Raw genomic sequence first — 20,585 nt, 5'->3', positions numbered from 1 at the left:
TCAGCAACCCCTACTGTCAATATTCATTAGGCAGTTGAGTTGTTATTGAGAGACCACTTGTGTGGGTAGAGTGCACCTCCCAAGGAAAAGGCCAGGTTCCCTAACTCAGTGGCTTTGCAGCAAAGGTGCAACACTCCTGAGCCACCCTGCTCGTTGATGTAGAACATGAAAATTGTGTTGTCCGTTCATACCAGAATGTTTTGTTTGCTTACCCAGTTTTGGATGGTTTGCTGGTCCGGATATACTACCTGATGGTCCAACTAGCTGATGTGTAAAGGAAGTTTAATTCCTCCAAATGCCCTGGGTATGCATGTAAGAGATGCACTTCCCATCCTGTGTTTAAGATGTCTATCAAAGTGATGATACAAGAAGGCAATGGCAGCTACTTGGCATGGGCTTATCTTACCACCAGTTTAATGATTATTTTACAGACTTTGAGAGTGTAATTTCTATGGACCATGTGGATGATATGATCCCACTGAAGTTTTAGTGCCACTGGAAGGGTTCCATGTATATTCTTGCTAAAAGAACGATGTGGGCCATTGACGTCATGTGCCCTAGAACTTACATAACGATATAAGTGATTGGAAAGGTAGAGTCTTGGAGGTACAAGCACACCAACTGTAGGGTTGCTTTCCTGTCTTCAGGAAGGTTCAACTTGGCTTTTTGGACATCAGTATGGTGCTGATGTAGTGGATCATTTAGCATTCATGCTAGAGTTATTTTGGAGTCACTTATGAGAAATTTGAGCTTCTGAAACATGAAGATGGTGGCTTGGAGAGTGTTGTCAAGACAAAGACAAGACTGCCCTGATAACTAGTTTCTCAGATAGGGAAAAAGTTGGGTTCCGCTGTATATATCTGATCACATTTGGATGTAAATGTGTAATTGCCACTGCTAGAAACCTGGTGAATACTTGGGGTGGAGGGGGACAGACCAAAGAGAAGGACTTTGTATTGGTAGCAACAAATGATAAACAAGAGCCAAAGATGAGGGTGGACAGGTATGTGCAAAAAAGCATCCTTGAGGTCCAGAGAGACAAGTCAACCATTAGCATTGGTTTTGAGTAATAACGGCCGGCAAGTTCAACTTGAATTTCTCCTTGAAAACAAATGTGTGAGTTCTTGGAGGTCTAAGGGAAGATTAGGCTCTTCTCTTGATAATCTTCTTTCTAGTAGAAAAGCATATGAGTCCTGAACTAGTGGGTTATTCACCTCTAATCGTGAAATGTACAGTTTTTTCCAGCTCTGCTCCTCAGTTCATACCAAAGAACTATAAGAGGAGCACGAGGAACTCCCCAAAAAAGTCATATCTGCTCTACTCAAATGAGTACAATTAAAGAAACCAATTGCCAACCGGAGCATAGGATAAAACAAGGTGAAACTGAACAAGCCACCTATCTGAGTGCAACCAGCGCTAACACTTATGTAGATCTCACAGTCTCTCATTTGTCTGTTTACAATAGAGAGAAATCTCATTACTCTTCAGACTGGCTGACAGGAAAAAGTCAAGCATCTGGAAATACATACATGTCTGAGACAAGGCCTTCAAGACTCATGCCTTTCTACGAAAAAGAAGACTATCGAGGTAATCTTCCCTTTTAGTGCAAAAGGCATACGATACCAAAGCAGTCCCTTGAGCCTAGGATGGGGCAGATGAACTTGCTGCTAATACCGAGGATCCAAAAGCAGCACCCAGTTGTGTCACTATGTTCACCCTGTAAAATTCTGTGAACATATGGAGGGTGAACTACGTAACTGCCCTATAAATCTCTTTGGGTGAAATTGCCCAGAACTCCACCCTTGAAGAAGCCACATTCCTAACAGAGTAGGCCCTCAAAGAAATAGGTGATATACACTGAAGAAATAGCCATGTAAACCCATCTGGAAATGAAAGCCCAGGCAGCTAGGACTCGTTAGCCTTAGCACGTGCCTTTGCGAAGCGACAGCACGAAGAGACGGAGGACGCTGATCTAGAAAACGCGAATTACTCCAACAGATGACTCACCAGCCCTGCATTGAACCTCTCAAGAGAACTGCTGCTATCCCAGCCTAGAAGAGGTGAGAGGTAAGGAACCGACTTCTTCTCTTCTCACCCCCTAGACTTGAACGCCAAAAGCCACTCAGGCCCAACTCTACCAACCTTGCAAAGAGCCCACAAGAGAGCACAGCTGCATTACCAACCCAGTAGGGTAGAGAGGAAGGGAGCCGCCTTCTTCCCCCCTCTCCACAGTCTCTACATCAGAAGCCACTTCAGGCCTTAACTCTACCAACCCTAACAGCCAATCACCTCTCTACTATATTTCTCCTCTTCCTTTGCCATAGCACCTCCATTCCTCTCCAATATAGCTCTAGACCTTTCAGGAGCCTACACCTCGCGTCCAGCTCTCAGGCAGAGGCAAAACTACCCCATCACACAATAACATAACAACTCCTCGCACAACAAAACTTATGCACGTCCTCATACTACTCTTCCTGTTCTTAACAAATTGGAAAACAGCAGGGTACTATATATCCCCTATCCCAGTTATGACAGAATCCTACAGACATCTTCAACCATCCAGGAAACTCCACTCACCCAGAAATCTTATAGACTGCTCAACGTTCACCCATAAAAGCATCCCTCCCAGTTGGGGAAAAAGCCCATCTCCTAAGCCAAGGACAATAGCTCACAACCCCATCCACCACCAAGAAGCCTCCTAACTAAACTAAATTTCTTCTGCTCGAAAAGGCCAAAATCCCTTCCATTACAAAATTAGAAATTAATGCCACCAAATACCCTATACAGTCCGATCTTAAACTCCTAGGAGTGATGATAGATAGATGCTGCACAATGCAGGTCCAAATCAACCAGACTACCCAGAAAGCATTCTTAACCATGAGAAATCTACAAAAAATAAGAAAATTCTTCGACATAGAGAAATATAGGCTTATAGTCCAATCCCTAGTCCTAGGTCTAATGAACTATTGCAACATCCTCTATCTACCTTGCCCTGCAAACATGATAAAACAACTATAGACTGTACAAAACACAGCTCTCAGATTGATCTACTCACTAAGAAAATATGACCACATCACCACAGCCTTCCTAGACTCACACTGGTTACCAATACAAGCACGTATTCAATTTGAATTATACTGTCTACTATTCAAAGCATTAAATGGCACTGCCCCCACTTACCTAAACAACCGTCTAAACCGGAACCTTACTACTAGACAAAGAAGAACCCAGACCCCATTTCCCTACACCCAATTCAAAGGTACTCAGCGCAAGAAGATGTTTGACAACCTACTAGCAACGCAAGCAGTGAAACTTGACCACTCCATCTCCAACTTGCTGACAACAAATGACTTCAAATCATTTCGAAAAGAAATCAAAACCCTTCTATTCAAAAAATTTATCCAGATATCTTAACTCTTCCCCTTGTCCTTCCCCTCCCTTGTAAATTCTCCCTCAATGTCTCACTCTCTCTTGCAATTTTTTCTCTCCAAAGTATCAACAATGTATACAGCTCCCAAATTGTAAATTTCCTGAAAATGTCCAGTTATCTTTTTTGCAATCCTAAATCCTAAATTGTAATTTTCCTGGAAATGTCCAGTTAGCTTATTTTGTAATCCGCCTAGAACTGCAAGATACAGGCGGAATAGAAGTCACTAATGTAATGTAATGTAGATGATTTGAGAGGAGAAAATCATTAGTCATCTCGAGGTAATGGAGAACTCCTCTCCTAATATCCAGCACTGCCAAAACTTTGAACATTCTCTTCTAACCCATCAAATGGAACACAAACAGCCAGAGTTCCTGCTTTAAGAGGATGGCCAAAACCACCTTTGACAGAAAAGAAGGTACCATGTGCGAGACTTCAGCCTCTATAAACTTGAGGAAAGGCTCGCTGCATGACAGAGCCTACAGCTCCAAGGAGCACTGTTTTTGTGCCAAAAACTGCCTAGGAGACCTAAAAAAAAATTCAGGAAAAGGGTTTTTGGAAGTAGGGGATCTAAATCCTAGCCCCAGAAACCTCCACAAATGCAATTAAAGGCATCCCCCCCATGTCTCCCATAGACTTCAATGGACTGTATTCACAGTTTAAGATGGTGCTGTGCCTGCTTCAGCTTAAACAGCACCTTGAAGATAGAGAAGATTACTGCCTCCAGAAGCCTGTAAAGAAGCTCCAAATGCTTGTTTCTTCAGGCTGCCAGTCAGACCATAAAAAGGACCAAGATCTCAGAACTCCATAGCTCCACACGTGTCGATGGGGGAGGGTAGGAGAGAGGAGTGGGAAGAACACAGTCAGCACCCAATAAAGTCCTCTCAGGACCAACATGGGGCTACACTCTCTGCACTCAAACTCTGGTACAACCCAGAAGCAAGCCTTGGTTTCAGGGGAATGGTCCCTGATCCTTCCAAAGGTGTTAAGGCAGGCTGGCTAAGTAGGAGCCCTGTAAAAGGATTGCTCTCATAGCTACAGAATCTGTGTCTTCTCCCAGGCCGAGCTACCCCAGTAAACTGGGGACCTCTGAAGCACCAAGAAGCCTCAAATTCAATATAAAAACCTCCAAAAACAACAAACTGAAATTGGAGCAGATCAGACAGATACCTTCTACTCGCGCATAGACGGTAAAAACTGAGGAGCTACAGCCCAGCCCAGTGATGCAGGAGACAGAACCAGAAAAAATTTACAAGATGCCTTCTACACAACTCGTGATTAGAGATGAATAACCCACTTGTTCAAGACTTGTATGCCTTTTTGCACTATAATATCAGTCAAAGTCCTCCCAACTTTGAAATGAAGAAATAAGAATAGATACCCAGGCCCTGCTGAGTTTGAAACATTAGCTCCGCCGTGTGAGCACTTTTGAGAAATTCTACTTCAAAAGCAAAGGATAGTAATGTGATAGAAAAGAATGTTAAGGGTTTGGATGAGAGGTTTTGGGAAAGGAAGGTTGTAGAAGTTTGCTCAGTACCACTAGCTGATGATTTTCAGAGCCCATTTGTTTGCACCAATGGATTGCCACATCTCTTTGAAAAAATTACACCCTAGTGGATAAGCCTGATTGTCTTTTCTTCAAATCGTCTTTTCATAATTTTGTGATGACTCACAGACCACCGTTTGGTTTAGAATGTGGAAAAAGTCTTCTGGATTTATGTTCATCTATCCTACTTGCAATGATTTCTATTTGGCTGCTCTATGCCAGTTTTGGAGTACTTGAAAATCAATAAAACCTCCCAGATATTTAATCTGTCATTTACATTTCAGATTTTTGAAATGGTGCAGAAAAGGTTTGTGTACTTTTGACGGCTCTGTGCTATTTGGGAATATATTGATGTGGCTGCATTACATACCTTTCTTCATGGATTATTGGTGTCCAATTGGACTATGGCAATAGCCAAAACTAGGATCTGTCAGTCTTCAGATGCTTAAAAATGCAGCAATTCGCCTACTGGAAGGTATATTTAAATATAATTATGTGACACCCCAATTTGTTCATAATCACTGGCTTCCAATTTGTTACAGGGTTACCTATAAACTCCTCACTAGCACATAAGGCACTGTATAAACACAGCACACCATACCTTGCATCTTTAATTCATTCTTGTGTGCCTGGCTGGACTATTTTCTATCAGGGAATGTGGTGATTGCAAGGTATAAAGTGCTGTATCATAAGCATCAAAGTGAATTGATGAGACGGAACCTACACTCTTGCAGATCTGGGGTTAAAATGGACAACTGCACCTGTCAATCTTCTACAGAGGAGTGTATAAGGTCAGGAAATTTCTTGAGTAAAGAATGGTAGTAGTGAAGGAAGTGAAGCTGATATGTGGCAATCCTCAGATTGAGCATAGATGCCCAGTATATCTTGTGAATTATAACTGATAGCTTTTGGTTCTTTTCTAAGTGGCATGTTTGCCTGAGTTTGAGTGTTCGTGGCTGGGAGTGCACATGACTTGGTGAAATATGAACTCTGTGTCATTCAGACATCTTGAAGTGGTGAGTGGTGTCTGCAAAATCTTGAGTTGGAGATCTTGGAAGACTGGTAGACTAGTGGTGTTGAAATCTCACTTAGCCTGCTCTGTGGCAGAGGTATGAAGGGATAAGAACATAAGAATATTGTTACTGGATCAGACCAATGGTCCATCTAGCCTGGTATTCCATCTTCACAAAGGCCAATCCAGGTCACAAGTACCTGGCAAAAACACAAATAGTAGCAGCATTCCATGCCAACAATCCAGGACAAGCAGTGGCTTCTCACACGTCTGTCTCAACAGCAGTTTATGGACTTTTCCTCCAGGAACTTGTTCAAACCTTTTTTAAAACCAGCTACATTAACCGCTCTTACCACGTCCTCTGGCAATGTGTTCCAGAGTTTAACTATTATGAGTGAAAAAATATTTCCTCCTATTGGTTTTAAAAGTATTACTCTGTAACTTCATAGAGTGTCCCCTAGTCTTTGTAAATCTTGATGCAGTCAAAATATATAAATATATATCCACTTGTACCTATTCTACACCATTAAGGTTTTTGTAGACTTCAAACATATATCCTCTCAGCTGTCTCTTTTCCAAGCTGAAGATCCCTAACCTCTTTAGTCTTTCCTCATTCGAGAGGAGTTTCATCCCCTTTATTGTCTTGGTCGTTCTTTGAACCTTTTCTAATGCCGCTTTGGTACGTTTTTGAAGAAATTTAGGGAAGGAGTAATCTGGAATCTCTGTGAGTTCCAAGGATAATGGCTCTTCTGAGATAGCAGGGATTTCAACTGATTCCGGACAGAACCCCCCCTGATGACTGGTAGGCATGATTACCTTAGGAAGTCAGGTCCCATACACATTCTGCAGGTCTTATGGAATCAGGCTAATATTCAGACAGTTAAACTTAATAGTGGGAGTAGATTGAAACTAGAGAAGTCTTCAGGTAAAGAAAAGGCTTTGTGCAGTTAATAGGGGCAACCAAGGATCCCTGAAGTGCCTTATGTCTTTTAGCCTCTGAGGTAGAAGGAACGACAGAGCAGGTTAGTCTCTTTAGGGTTTTGTTCTTGTGCCAAGCTACATCACATCTTGAAAACAAATGTTATGTTAGTCCTTTGTCTACTGAAGTGTCCTGTTAAGAGTAAGGGAAATCTGTGCTTTTAAGAATGTCAGACTTGGCATTGTTTTTCCCCTTCATAAGAGTGCCACTCTGAATTTCTTAGCCACTGTAGCAACAGGAGAAGCTGCAGTTGATGTCTCCTGATTGCTCTTGGCATGTGGACACCACAGTTTCTGGTGCTCCTGGCATAGAGATTGGAAGGATGAGGCGGTAACAGTGTGGAGGAGCAACAGCTATGTTGTCACATTGTTCATGTGCACCAGGATTCAACATATGTTGGCATACACTAAGGCTACCCTGGAGACACTATTGCAGATGCTAGTGGAAGATATAGGGGAGTTAACGGTGTCAGAAATGGTATTCAATTCTGATAAACCAGAGAAACAAACAACTCTCTGTAACATTGTAAGATGTAATGGGTCAATCTGACAAACTGAACAGTGGCAAATCACATGGCCTAGAAGGTATACATTCCAGAGTGCTGATAGAATTGTAAAAAAGAACTTGCAGAGCTATCGTTAGTAATTTGTAACTTTTCATTAAAATTCAGTTTAGTATCGAAGACTGAGGGTGGCCAATGTGATGCTGATTTTTAAAAAGGGTCCCAGAGATGATCCGGGAAATTATAGATCGGCAAGTCTGATGTTGGTGCCAGGCAAAATGGTAGAGACTATTATAAAGAACAAAATGACAGAACATATACATAAGCATGGATTAATGACAGAAAGCCAACATGGATTTAGTCGAGGGAAATCTTGCCTTAACAAACTACTGCATTTCTTTGAAGGGTAGATAAAGGAGAGCCAGTTGATATTGTGTATTTGGATTTTCAAAAGGCATTTGACAAAGTACATCATGAAAGACTTCTGAGGAAATTAGAGAGCCATGGGATAGGACGTAATGTCCTATTATGAATTAAGAACTGCTTGAAAGACAGAAAACAGAAAGTAGGTTTAAAAGGGTAAATAGTGGGGTTCCCCAGGGATCTGTGCTGGTACCGCTGCTTTTTAAAATATTTGTCAATGATCTAGAGATAGGAATAACTAGTGAGATAATTAAATTTGCTGATGACGTAAAGCTGTTCAAAGCTGTTAAATCACAAGAGGATTGTGAAAAGTTTTAAGAGGACCTTGTGAGATTGGAAGATTGGGAATCAAAATGGCAGAAGACGTTTAATGTGAGCAAGTGCAAAATGATGCATGTGGGAAAGAGGAACCTGAACTATAGCTACATGATGCAGGGTTCCACTTTAGGACTCGTGCTCAGGAAAAGGATCTAGGTGTCACTGTTGAGGATATGTTGAAACCCTCAGCTCAATGTGCGGTGGCGGCTATGAAAGCAAATAGAATTTTAGGAATTATCAGGAAAGGAATGGAAATCAAAGATGATTATGTAATAATGCCCTTGTATTACTCTATGATACAACTTAAATACTGTGTGCAATTCTTGTTGCTGTATCTCAAAAAAGATATAGCGGAATTAGAAAAGGTACAGAGAAGGGCAACAAAAATGATAAAAGGGATGGGACAAATTCCCTATAAGGAAAAGCAGCTAGAGCTCTTCAGCTTGGAGAAGAGATGGCTCAGGAGAGATAAGACAGAAGTCTATAAAATACCCTGTAGAGTGGAAAGGTTAGATGTGAATCGCTTGTTTACTGTTTCCAAAAATACTAGGACTAGGGGGAGCTACGATGAAGCTACTAATTAGTAGATTTAAACAAACTGGAAAAAAATATTTCTTCACACAGTGTGTAATTAAACTCTGGAATTCATTGCCAGAGAATATGGTGAAATCAGTTAGCTTAGCAGGGTTTAAAAAAGGTTTGGATAATTTCCTAAAAGAAAAGCCCATATTGAGATGGCTTGGGGAAATCCACTACTTATTCCTAGCATAAGCAGTATAAAATCTGTTTTACTACTTGGGACCTGGGTCTGTCCCAGTTTAAGGTCCTGCTGTTGGGGGGGGGGGAGGGGAACAACAAGTACCTGATTTAGTGGTCCTGAGGAGATCCCTGTAGAAGCCATTTTCATCTTGCTTTCTTGGGCAAGGGTGAGAGTCAACAAGATGACATTACCTAAACGTGTAGCTACAATTCTTCTGCTGTTGATAAGAGAAAGATGGATGCAGTTCGTGTGCACTGATTAGGAGAGGGAGGATGAAGAAATGTGGGTGAGATGTGTATGTCATGGGGACTAGAGAAAAGTAAGATGGGAGAAATCTTGGGGATAGACAGAACTGGGGCCTTGCAGGGCATTAGGGAAAGAAAACGGGGGAACTGTTAAAGTTGCTAAAGAGTACAAAGCAGTTGAATTGAGGGAGTGGTACAGGAGGAAAAAGGAGAAACTCACCTTGAAAGAGGGGCAGAGAAATAAGGGGGCTAAACATCGGGCGAGGAGGGAAAGGGATATAAGCTAAGAGCTGGAGAAGATGGAACATGAGGTAAACGGCTGCTGGGGAATGATTTCATGCCTGGGAAGCCTTATAATGGGGGAATTCTGAACAAGAAAATTACAAATACAATATGCAGAGTTTTAACATAGTATGTGCAGAATTTTCAGTTTTTTTGCACAGGATTCACTTAGGAGTAATCACCAATCACACAGCAATACTAGCAGCAAAATACTGTTTTCAGACAATTCAGTTAGCAATTAAATCACCAAGACAATATATAGCTTGTACACTTTTGATTTTTATATAACTTCTGAAGTAATATTATTGCTTAGGAAACTTCTCCAGATTTGCCACTTGTATCTTTCCTAATTAAATGAAAAAGGATGCTGTTCTATTGACTCTTAAAAGAACACTATTAAACAGGCATCCTGCTAGTAGCCAATAGCTAAGGGTGGATATTTTAACACATGTAATATGGCCTTTACTTTTATTCTAAAAAGTGTGAAAATCAAAAACAATCAATCAGAAGTTAAGAGAACCAGACCAAACAGCAGCAGTAAACAAACCAAAGAAAGGGCAAGCAATAGGGCCAAAACCCACGTGAGTTATTTTGAGTGAACCAGCTAATAATGCTGCTATTTGATCTGAAATGTTAGTATGCATAAGTAGATGATAAAATATGAGTGATCTTATTAGAAAGACACAAACTATTTCAATACAGCAAAAAGGTGCATTTCAAATATTAGTTCATTAGGTGGGTCACAAGTAACACACCTCTTCCTTCTTTACAAAGGGCTGTGATAAATATAACTTTGTGCACTGTACAGATAAATCTAAAAATAAAAAATAAAAAACAACCACACACTGCACTTTTCATGCTTGTGATTCTTAGGTGCCAAAAGTCCCATCACCACATTTACCTGGCTGTCTATCTTCTGCCTGACCCCTGAAGCGACGCCTGCGGCTACGATTGCGTCGCTGGGGTTTTTTGTCACTATCATCTGAAATTGCAAAGTTTATCACACATTTTTTAATATTCTGATATCATAATAATTTTCATGTTTTAAGTACTGCAGTTTAAACAGTAGAGATGATAAAAAATTGTACATACTAAGTAAAAGGGAATACAATAAATTTAACAATTTTGATTTATCTATGTCAATTAAAATATTACTTAAAACTCAGCCAAATTCTTAAAAACTTAACTGATTTACCATTAAATCTAGCTACTGTTTAGAGCAGTACTTAATTTTCAAATGACTCCTGTATTTTATTAATGATTAATAAAATTGGTCAAATGTTAAAAATGCATGAGTAAAAATTGGCATTTACAAAGTAACAGATATCAGGGTTAACATGAAACCATGATTTCAGAAGTGTGTCCAGTAGTATTCAAGGTCAATCCTAACAGTACCATAAAGACCAAATCATACATTTGATTTTAGAAGCAACCACCTCACCACTTGTGCTCTAATTTTCATGGCCTCCTATTTCAAAGTCAGCTATTATTAGTATAAAGATGAAAAATGCAAGCGTCTGAACAGTGCTTATGCCTTATATATGTTTTTACATTATTGCATAATTACATGATAATATATTTACCAGTGATAAAAACAGAATTTTGCTATACTGTTTGTAGAAAGACCATGTCACCCTGGAAATACTGACATACCTAAGCCATTCTCATTTACTGAAGCATTATCAGACTCTGTCATGCCATCCATCAGGGCTACATCTTCATCAGTCCTTCGCCTGCGAGAGCGCCTACGACGATTAGTGCTGTGGTGAGATTCACTTGCATCAGTGTCTGCAGTCTGGTCTGATTCCGTATTATCAAGTAGACTGTAAGGGTTACTGTCTGGGTCCTTAAGCACTAAAAGGTACAATAAAAGTTTATTTTAGACAAAATATTCTTAAACAAAAACAAATCAGCTATATATTTTTTTTCCAGTAACATTAGTCTAAATAGAAGTGCTAGTTAAAATTATGAGACCCTTGAAAAATTAATTTGGATTGCTGCCAAAAATCTACAAAGAGAAAATGAAAAATGTAGTTAGGGCTACTGGGTAGAGCATTCACAAAATTCTCATATTTAATTTCTGTACTATAAAAGGAATAGTAGCCTAATTAAAAAATTACATTTCTTATCATGTAATGTATGTAATCCAACATTTGCAAAATGCTTTATCCCACTACAAGGGTCCAGGGTGGTTTAGAATAAAATTATTACAAATAGTAAGATTAGTGTGAAAGAAGAAACTTTTGAAACAAATACATCTTTAAACATTGTGAAAAGTAGTATAGGAAAACTTTCAAGTCTGAACCACTTTATAAGAAAATTATAATTCCAATTTTTTCTTATAGAGAGGGTAGATTTAAATGACAAATAATATTGTTTCTATACCTAAAGGAATTTCTAACAGGAGGAAATGCCACTAACTTATTAATTTTTAAAATGGTATGGTGCCCTCCCCATCAATTTTTTAAAAATACTAATTAAGCTATTAAAAAAAGATAACCCATGCTTGAAACAGGGAGCCAGGGAAGAGCAATCAACAAAAGGTGAAACATTATCAAATTTTTACTTCCTAAAAATCAATCTTGCTGCAGTATTTTGCAATAATTGAAGTTTTTCATAAAATAATCTAGAATCCCAGAATAAAAGGAGTTATAATAATCTATTTGGGATGGCACTATGGCTTGAACGCACAGAGAATTGTCTTCATAAAAACAGGGACGAAGAGACCCCAACTGCTTGAGTTTGAAAAAGAAATCTTCTTATAATTTGGGGCTCAAAGGTTAGCATTGAATCTAATATAAAACCCAGAATTTTAGAAGTACTATTGACGGTCAAGCAATCATTATTCAAAAAACCCATCAATAGGAACTCCTTGATATGACAGTTTGTTTTTTAAGTTAATGCCTGTGGGCAGAATATCCCACTGAGTCTTGGTACATAGAAGAAAATATTCCATATAGAAGCAGCTCTAAAATTAGGCAACCACAGTATATATTCTCAGTATAAAACAATTGAGACCTCTGGATTCTGTATAGCAGTGCTTTCCTATTAACCGAGAGCAAGAAAGATTAAAAAACTAAATTAGGAAAAAACAATCATATATGGCTATAAATGAACATTACCATAAGGGATTGTGAATGGGAAAACATTTGCATTACGGTATATATCAGGAAAAACAGCATGTAAGCAGTTCCTGTAGTAACATCACTGCAGGTCCATATACAGAACAATGATTCTAAAATGACTGTATAAAGCAAGTTCTAGCAAAATAATGTTTGTTTAAGTAATGTACTATTTGACTTTTAGTATTTTTTTCTTTGTGCTGTTAAGTGAAAATTCATTAATTTATTGCATATTATGATTATTTTTAAAGTGTTTCTGCTTTTGTATAATTTAGATTGCCTGGAGTCTTAATGAAGAGTGGCTTAAATCATGAGAATTTCTAACTGTACAGGTAGTGATACACTGGAAAAAAAAACTACATAGGGAATTGGTGGATCCTCTGCTATTTTAAATGTTTCAGCATCAATGATAAACATACCTGTAGTGGATCTTGTCTGATATTAGAAGAATAGATTACATAACCCTTTTGGCTTCCCCCTTTAAATCTATACTTCTGCACCTACCTAAGCAAAATTCAGGTCATCCCCAAAGATCCAGAGCTTTCCATGAGCGGCTGGGATGGCACAATGTCTGTAACCCCCTCTTACCTATCCTTGCTCCTTCACTGCTATTCTCTTATTCATTTACCACTTTTCTGTCTAATGTTTGTAATTAATTTAAGTTTACTTAAAACTTCATATACCATTACAGGAATGTGGTCATAGTGGTTTATAAACAAAACTTAAGAGACACAAAAAGAAATACAATATTAATAGATCAGAGTAAACAAAAACTTAGCTGCCAAATTGTCACACGTTCCGCTCTGTGTAGCCACCTTGGCTCTCTTCATGAACAAGAATAAACCAAGCACATCCCTAAAAAGATGTCTTCAGGTTCCTTCTAAATGTTCAATAGGATTCAAAGTGAAGATAGCTGAGGAACTTGCTCCAGTTTGTGGGACCTATTACACTAAAAATGGAGTTCCAGATGTTATCAAAGTATTTGTCTAAAAGATGAAACTACCAAAAGGTTAAATTGCATAGATCCAACTGCCCCGAGGAGGAATGAAGAAGTGTGGTAGTCTTGTTTGATGTATCTTAAACGTAACCTTATCTGTAACTGGTAACCAGTGTTTGCTTTTCAACAAAAGAGATAAATTATCCCATTTATTTTAGCTCTATGTATAAACTTGAATGACATGTTTTGGATTAATAGAAGTTGATGTATGTAAGTTTGATGAACATCAGAATGCAATGAGTTGCAACAGTCAATACTGCTTATGACCAATGAAAGAACTAATACTCTCAGTGAGAAAAAGGGGTTTCATTGATTTGATCAATCGTAGCTTATAAAAGCATTGTTTAAGATATATAGGACAGTTCCTCTTCCACATAAAACTACTAAATTACTACTATCATGACAGAAGAATCTGTAACCATCATCAAAGCTTTAGTTTTTTCAGGGTTATGGTAAGTTTCATTCATATGTTGTCAAAGAGTTTAGAATTTAATGCTGTAATGTCTGATTGATCTTGATGATCAATCATGTCACAATTTATATCATCTGCATATTGAAAATAGATCAAATGAGCATTATTTTTTTGACCTCTCTCAAATTTACCTACAAGGAGTTGCAGAAAAGTTCTCAGCTCAACCAATTTTCTAATTCTAAGTTATATTTTGCCACTGTAGCTGAAAAGAGCATTATTTTATTTTGCAACATGCCAATTTGTAGAATCGTAATGTTATGTTTTGACGGTTTCAGATCAATGATTGAACCACGTCAATAAAAGTGTGTAATTTTCAAGTGTCAAATTCCTAATTCTATTCCTGCTAAAGGAAATCCATGAATGTATGATGGAAACATTGAGTGACAAAAGCCCATCATACTCCACAGTGAAGAAGTGGTGTGCAAACTTTCAAGTGGAGATTTTGAGACTGAAGATGCAGCAAGGTCTGGGAGGCCTCAAACGGTGTCATCTCCTGAAATTGTTAACCATGTCCATGATCTGATTTTAGCAGATCAGCGAATATTGGCTAAACAATTGCTGAGACTCCAGATATCCAGGGAACATGTTGGGTGTATAATTGAGAAGCAGCTGGGTATGCAGAAGCTGTCAGCCAAGTGGGTGCCCAAATGTCGAGTGGACACTTCAAAGTTGATTTTGTAGCATTTTCAGTGAACTGGTGCCAAACCTTTGGAACAACTAGTTACTATTGATGAAATGGCTACAACTCTATGATCCTGAGACAAAACAACAGTCCGTGCAATGGCGGCACTCAGGTTCTCCAAGGCCAAGGAAATTCAAGAAGCAAAAGTCAGCAGGAAAGGTCATGGCCACAGGTGTTTTGGGATAAGGAAGGTATTGTAATGACTATCTTCCAAGGACTCAAACAGTTAATGCAGAATACTACTGTAACTTGCTGTGCCAATTAAAGAAGGCAATGAAATAAAAAAAAAAAAAAAAGAGGGAAGCTCTGGAAAGGAGTTCTGTTTTTGCAAGACAACACACCTACTCACACGGGTGGCAAAACGATGGATATCTTGACGCAATAGGAGTTTCAGCGTATAGCCCAGGGGTGTCCAACCTTTTGGCTTCCCTGGGCCGCATTGGCCGAAAAAACGTTTTCTGGGACCGCACAAACACTAACACTAGCCGATGAACAAAAAAAAGGTTGAGCAGGTCCCAAAACTGCAATCACTAATATAGAAGATGTATATATCTAATAATAAACTTTCATTAAAGGGACACTGTGGAGAGGAACCCCAAAAAGCAGTAATACTTACCCTGACTGAGTGATCCCTCCATGTGCACCGTTGACAGTGGGAGCAGCCACAGGCTTCCGCATCCCCACTCTGATGAGCAGGGATGCGCGCTCCTGGTTCTCCCATTCACTTCTATTACAGCTACGGTGAGCGTCTTCAGAGGTGAGCTTCATCAGAGCGGAGATGCTGAATCAGCTGTCAGCAGCGCACGTGGAGGATAGTTTAATCAGGGTAAATATTACTGCTTTTTTGGGCCTCCCACTTTGAGCTTAGGCTCCCTCAAAATGAATATTTCCCCTGCTGTAGCTAGTAGGGATCCCCAAGCCTCACCAACTGACAGCCACCTCCTCCCCCTCCAAATTCCCAAGTTCTGCAGCTGGCAGAAATATTGCAGAGCTGCTGCCTTCCCTCCTCCCTTCCCCCCCCTTGGCTTTCATGCATGCATGAAAGCAGTGGCAGCTTGAGGATACTGCCACTGGCTGCAAAGCTTGGAGAGTTTGAGTTGCCAGACTGGAGGAAGATGTCAAGTATTTATAAATTGCACTCAGGCGGGGTAGAAACTTTGGTGCTCATCCACTAATTTTGGGCTCCAGTCCCTCCCCCAAATCAGCTGTATATGACTACACCACTGAATACAAAAATAATTGTGATGCACATATCCCAAAGCTAACATATTCCAATTAATAAATTCAAATTAAAACAATTTTTTCCTACCTTATTGTCTGGATGTTTTGTTTTCCCAGTTTCTCTTTCTGCTTTTTCTCTATCTTCAGCTAATTCTCTTTCCAGTGTCTGCTGTCCATTTTTTTCTCCTCTTCTGTCATTCCATTTCCTTCTAATGCCTATCTCCAATGTATTGATTTTTCCCTTTCAGCTTTCTTAACTTTTTATTTTCTGCCTCTGTCCACTCAAATCCTGCTTTCTTTCTCACCCTTCTTCTTTTTAAATGTTCAGCTACCTCTCAATTCTCCATCTTCTCTCAGTCCATAGCTCTCCCATTTCCCATCTCACTCCTTTCCCAGCCTCCTATTCCCTTCTATCTACTCCCCATTACCACATTTCTACCACTGTACTCACTGCTCTCTCACTCGTCATCTCCCTTTTGACCTCATCCACATGGTTTACCACTTTCAGAATCCCCCTCCCTCTCTCCACTGGTCAGGCTATAACTCCCTGTCCCTCTCTCCACTGGTCAGGCTATAATTCCCTGTCCCTTTCTTTCTATCCCTAACATCGTCTTATCCTAGCTCTCTTCCCTCCTGCCCTTCCATGGTTCCATCTCTCCTCCTCTATCTCCATGGTCCAAAATTTTGCTCTCTCTCTTTTCTATTTTTCTTCTTCTCTCCCCCCTTGATGCTGAACAATGAAATGGAGAAAAAAAAGAGAGATGCTGCTTCTCTCTGCCTTCTATTTCTCCCTCCCATCCCTAGATCCAACTTCTCTCCCTTTCTCTTCCCAACTGCCCCCATCCCATCTCTTTCCCAGGTCCACCATTTCTTCTTTTCTCTTGCCAACAGTTCTCCCTTCAAGTATCTCTTTCCCTCTTCCTCCACACCACCCCAGGTCCAACTTCTGTCCCTTCAGACCATTGCCCACCATCTCTCTCTGTCCTCTGTTTCTAGCCCCATAAGCTCTCCCCCCCAGGCCCAATCTGGCATTTCTTTTAATACCCTCCCCCCCAAAAAAAAAATCCCCCAACATCCAGGCTTCCTCGGCCCAGCATGTTCTCCCCCCTTCTCTTTGCGCATATGCATCTCTACCTCACTCCTCTCCCACCACCATGTCCAATAATTCTCTGTCTCCGTCCCTCCTCTCTCTGCCCAACAGTTCTCTTTCTTTATCTCCCCAATTGCACCATCTCTTTCCTTCTCTGACACCCAATTCTCCCTTTCTATTATCTCCCTCACCTCTGCATCTCTTTCCCTCATTCCCTCCATTCTTCCATCTTATGGCTCATGCTCTCCTCTATCTTTCCCTTCATTCTGTGTCCTAAGTTCATGCCTCTCCCTCCTTCCTTCCATCATTTTTCCTAAGTTTATGCTCCCTCCCTCTCAAGTCTCACACCCTTCTCCCTTTTGGGCCATGGGTGTTTACCTTTTTCCTGCTCCCTCTTCAGTCTTGCAGCGTTCACTCAAAGCCGCGGGCAGCGGCTCCCATGCGCCTCCCGTGGCTGATCTGGAAGCGTTCCCTCAACACGCCCTTCTCCCTTTCTCCCTTCTGGGCCAGCGGCTTTGAGTGAACGCTGCAAGACGGAGGAGGGAGCCGGCAAGACGTTAAACAGCTGGGAGCGGCAGAAGGAAAACACTGCATTGTCCTCGAGCACGAGTGGGGCCACACAAAATTCTTCATGGGGCCGCATGCGGCCCGCGGATTGGACACCCCTGGTATAGCCCATCCACCCTACTCACTAGATCTTGCTCCATCTAACTATTTTCCGTTTCCAACTCTTAAAAAGAGTTTGAAGGAGCAACAATTTATGAGTGAATCGGAGATGATTGCAGCAGTGGAGTGGCATTTTAGTGACCATACTGAGTATTTTATGGAAGGGTTACAGAAACTTCAGACACAGTGTGTCAAGCGTGTTGAACTTAGGGGGTGAATAACTTAAGTTTTATAGCTCCACGTCATTCCCTTCTTGGTTGGGCTGAGAACTTTTCAGCATCTCCTCATATGTTTGCAGAGAGTAAAGAAAGTTGCTTTACTTTAGATACCAGACTTCTTTTTTTTAACTGAAAATAATTTTCTGGATATTTTCCAGCATGAATTTAGTCAGCAGTATTTCATACCAGTAGTCACAAAATTTTATCATTTTGCCCAGTATCTCTTGGAATTGCCAAGAAACCCTCTCCCCTGGCCTACTATGGTTTTGATCATATTTTTCTGGATGTTATCAACAAGTTATAATTGGGGATACTAACTCTGAATGAGTTCCTTTCACAACATGTTTTTCCTCTGGGTTCCATATTGACTACTTCCCTATTTAATATCTATTTGAGCCAATATGCAGTGTGTTAATTATTTTGTGTAGTTTACAGAATCTATGCTGACATTCAGTTTTTCTTTACTATTAGAGATTCATAGGATAAAGCAAAGGAATTTTGTGCAAATTATATTTTGGTAATATAAAACAGGATGACTATACATTGATTAGTATTGAACTCTGAACTTTGAGGAGGGGTAGAAGTATGGCAACGATAATTTCTCATGCCAATGCCCCTTTGTTGCTATACCAGCTGAAAATTTAATTTAATAGATTATCCAATTTTAAAGTTAGTACTTGCCCTAGTGTTGTGTGTTTTTAAACTGTATTTTAGTTAATTGATGGTTTTAACATTATTGTACACCACTTAGGTTTGATTAGGCGGTATAAGAAATTTTAAATAAACTTGAATCATGTTAAGGGGTTTAAGAGTGTGGTTTTTGATTAAAAAAAAAAGACTGCTATATTGGCTTAAGCTATTCCTTTCATCTAAAAAGTTCAGAACAATTTCACAGGCTCTAGAACTCTGCGCTCTTCATTACTGTATTGTGTATAAGGTGGGTGAAGTTATCTCATATGTTGTAGAAATGCAACAGCAATATGACAGTATCATTGTTCTGCTTCATCTTAACTGGTTGTCAATAGCCTGGAGGATCAGATTTAATATCTTGAATCTGGTATTCAGGAATAGTAAAGTGAGGTGATTTATATCCTTTTGATACATATTTTGCAGACTTGTATTCCTACTTGTTCATTATATTTTGCAGATCTGTATTTTAGTGGTTCCTCTTTTAGACAAAGTTGTGGTTCCATTATTATGGAATGCTCTACAAAGCTTACATCTTGAGAATTACTAGTAATTTGCTACTTATGAAAAACTTATGTTTTATGAAGCCATTGAGGCTTCAACTGAAAAGTGCCAAGACCTTTTCTTAAACTAGATTTGCTTCTTTAATGTACTATACATGTTGGTGTTTATCAGTTTTCTGTTCTTTTGTAATATAATGTATATATTTTTATAAATTATTAAGAACTTAGTTGTAGATTGATGGTAGATAAATGATATTAATGAAATAAAATGTAATGTAATGTAGTCAGGAAAGTCTGCTGGTCTTTTTCAAATGTAGTTGGCCCGTTATCGAAAAACAGAAAAGCTAATTTAAACCCTTTCATTAATTACTAACTTCTATGGATGAATTATGGCATTATAATTTCTAAAGAAGGTACTGCCAGATTTAAAAAAAAAAAAGTTTATATTTTGATATGAAAAAAAGTAAACATTTTGCCAGCCCACTGTAAATGCCCTATGGTAATGTTTCCAATTTACTTTCTTCTTATACTTTTAATTTATTAACATGTAAACACTGGTTTCTGTAGCAAAAATGAATCCCAATACAGATCAATAAATTCTACCAGAGCTGATAGAAGACTTGCCACCACGGGACCCACCACGCCCTCGACCCCCAGAACCACTTCGTCCTCTTCCTCCTGGACGTCGTCTGCTGTCACGCTGATGTCTGCTTTCCCTGTCATCCTCTCCTGCCAGTGACCAATCACTCAGTTCATCTTTTCTTTCAGATTCAGTTTCAGAGGGATTAGATAGCTCAGAGTTTGTACCTTTTGAAAAAGAAAATTAAAACTGGAATCAGAAAGTTAGATAGAACAAGTCAAGTCCCAGGATACGAGTTCAAGAATTTCCTATGCCTCATTAACACCCCCCCCCCCCACCTCTTTAACAAAACCGTAGTGTGGTTTTGAGCGCCGGCTATGGTGATAACAGCTCTGACACTCATAGGAATTCTATGAGCATTGGAGTTGTTACCACTACAATTTTGTAAAGAGGGAGGGTTAACTGTGGTAGCTTCAGTTAAAAATAAATAAATAAAGAGACATATGGACACACACACTTCAACATTGTCCTTATTAAAAATGATCATGCTGTAATTGGAGCAATTTAGTTTTCAATACAGCAGATCCTAGTGTCATGGTCCACCTTCTCCCAACTGGGCCACCTTCAATTAAGTCATTACTTCAACACAGGCAGAGATTTAACCTAGTATTCATTACTACTATCCAGCCAAAGATAATGAAAAGGTAACTGCAGCAGGACCTCAGTTTGTCCGGTTTTAAAATGAGTCCTTTCCCATAATGTAACCTGTAAATGATGTGATGTAATAGAACATGGGCCTGCCTGTATCACTGGGCAATGAATTTATCCTTGTAGACCAGAAGAGAACTATTTA

General features: G+C 39.6%; 1 protein-coding gene across 5 annotated transcripts in view; it reads right to left on the bottom strand.

The window, feature by feature from the left end:
* Nucleotides 1-20,585, bottom strand: part of FXR1 (FMR1 autosomal homolog 1) — a 138,280-nt gene that overhangs the window by 29,236 nt on the left and 88,459 nt on the right. For 2 of the 5 annotated variants that reach the window (XM_033959391.1, XM_033959387.1), the window contains exons 13-15: nt 19,756-19,959; nt 11,148-11,348; nt 10,396-10,476 (exon numbers count right to left, since the gene is read on the bottom strand). In XM_033959391.1, coding sequence (XP_033815282.1) covers nt 10,396-10,476; nt 11,148-11,348; nt 19,756-19,959 — 486 coding nt within the window. The remainder of the gene's footprint in view (nt 1-10,395; nt 10,477-11,147; nt 11,349-19,755; nt 19,960-20,585) is intronic. The other 3 variants (XM_033959389.1, XM_033959390.1, XM_033959392.1) reach the window with 3 other exon arrangements.

Source organism: Geotrypetes seraphini, chromosome 9 (genome assembly GCF_902459505.1).
Source record: "Geotrypetes seraphini chromosome 9, aGeoSer1.1, whole genome shotgun sequence".
Lineage (NCBI taxonomy): Eukaryota > Metazoa > Chordata > Amphibia > Gymnophiona > Dermophiidae > Geotrypetes > Geotrypetes seraphini.
This window is presented reverse-complemented; position numbering and strand designations above follow the sequence as displayed.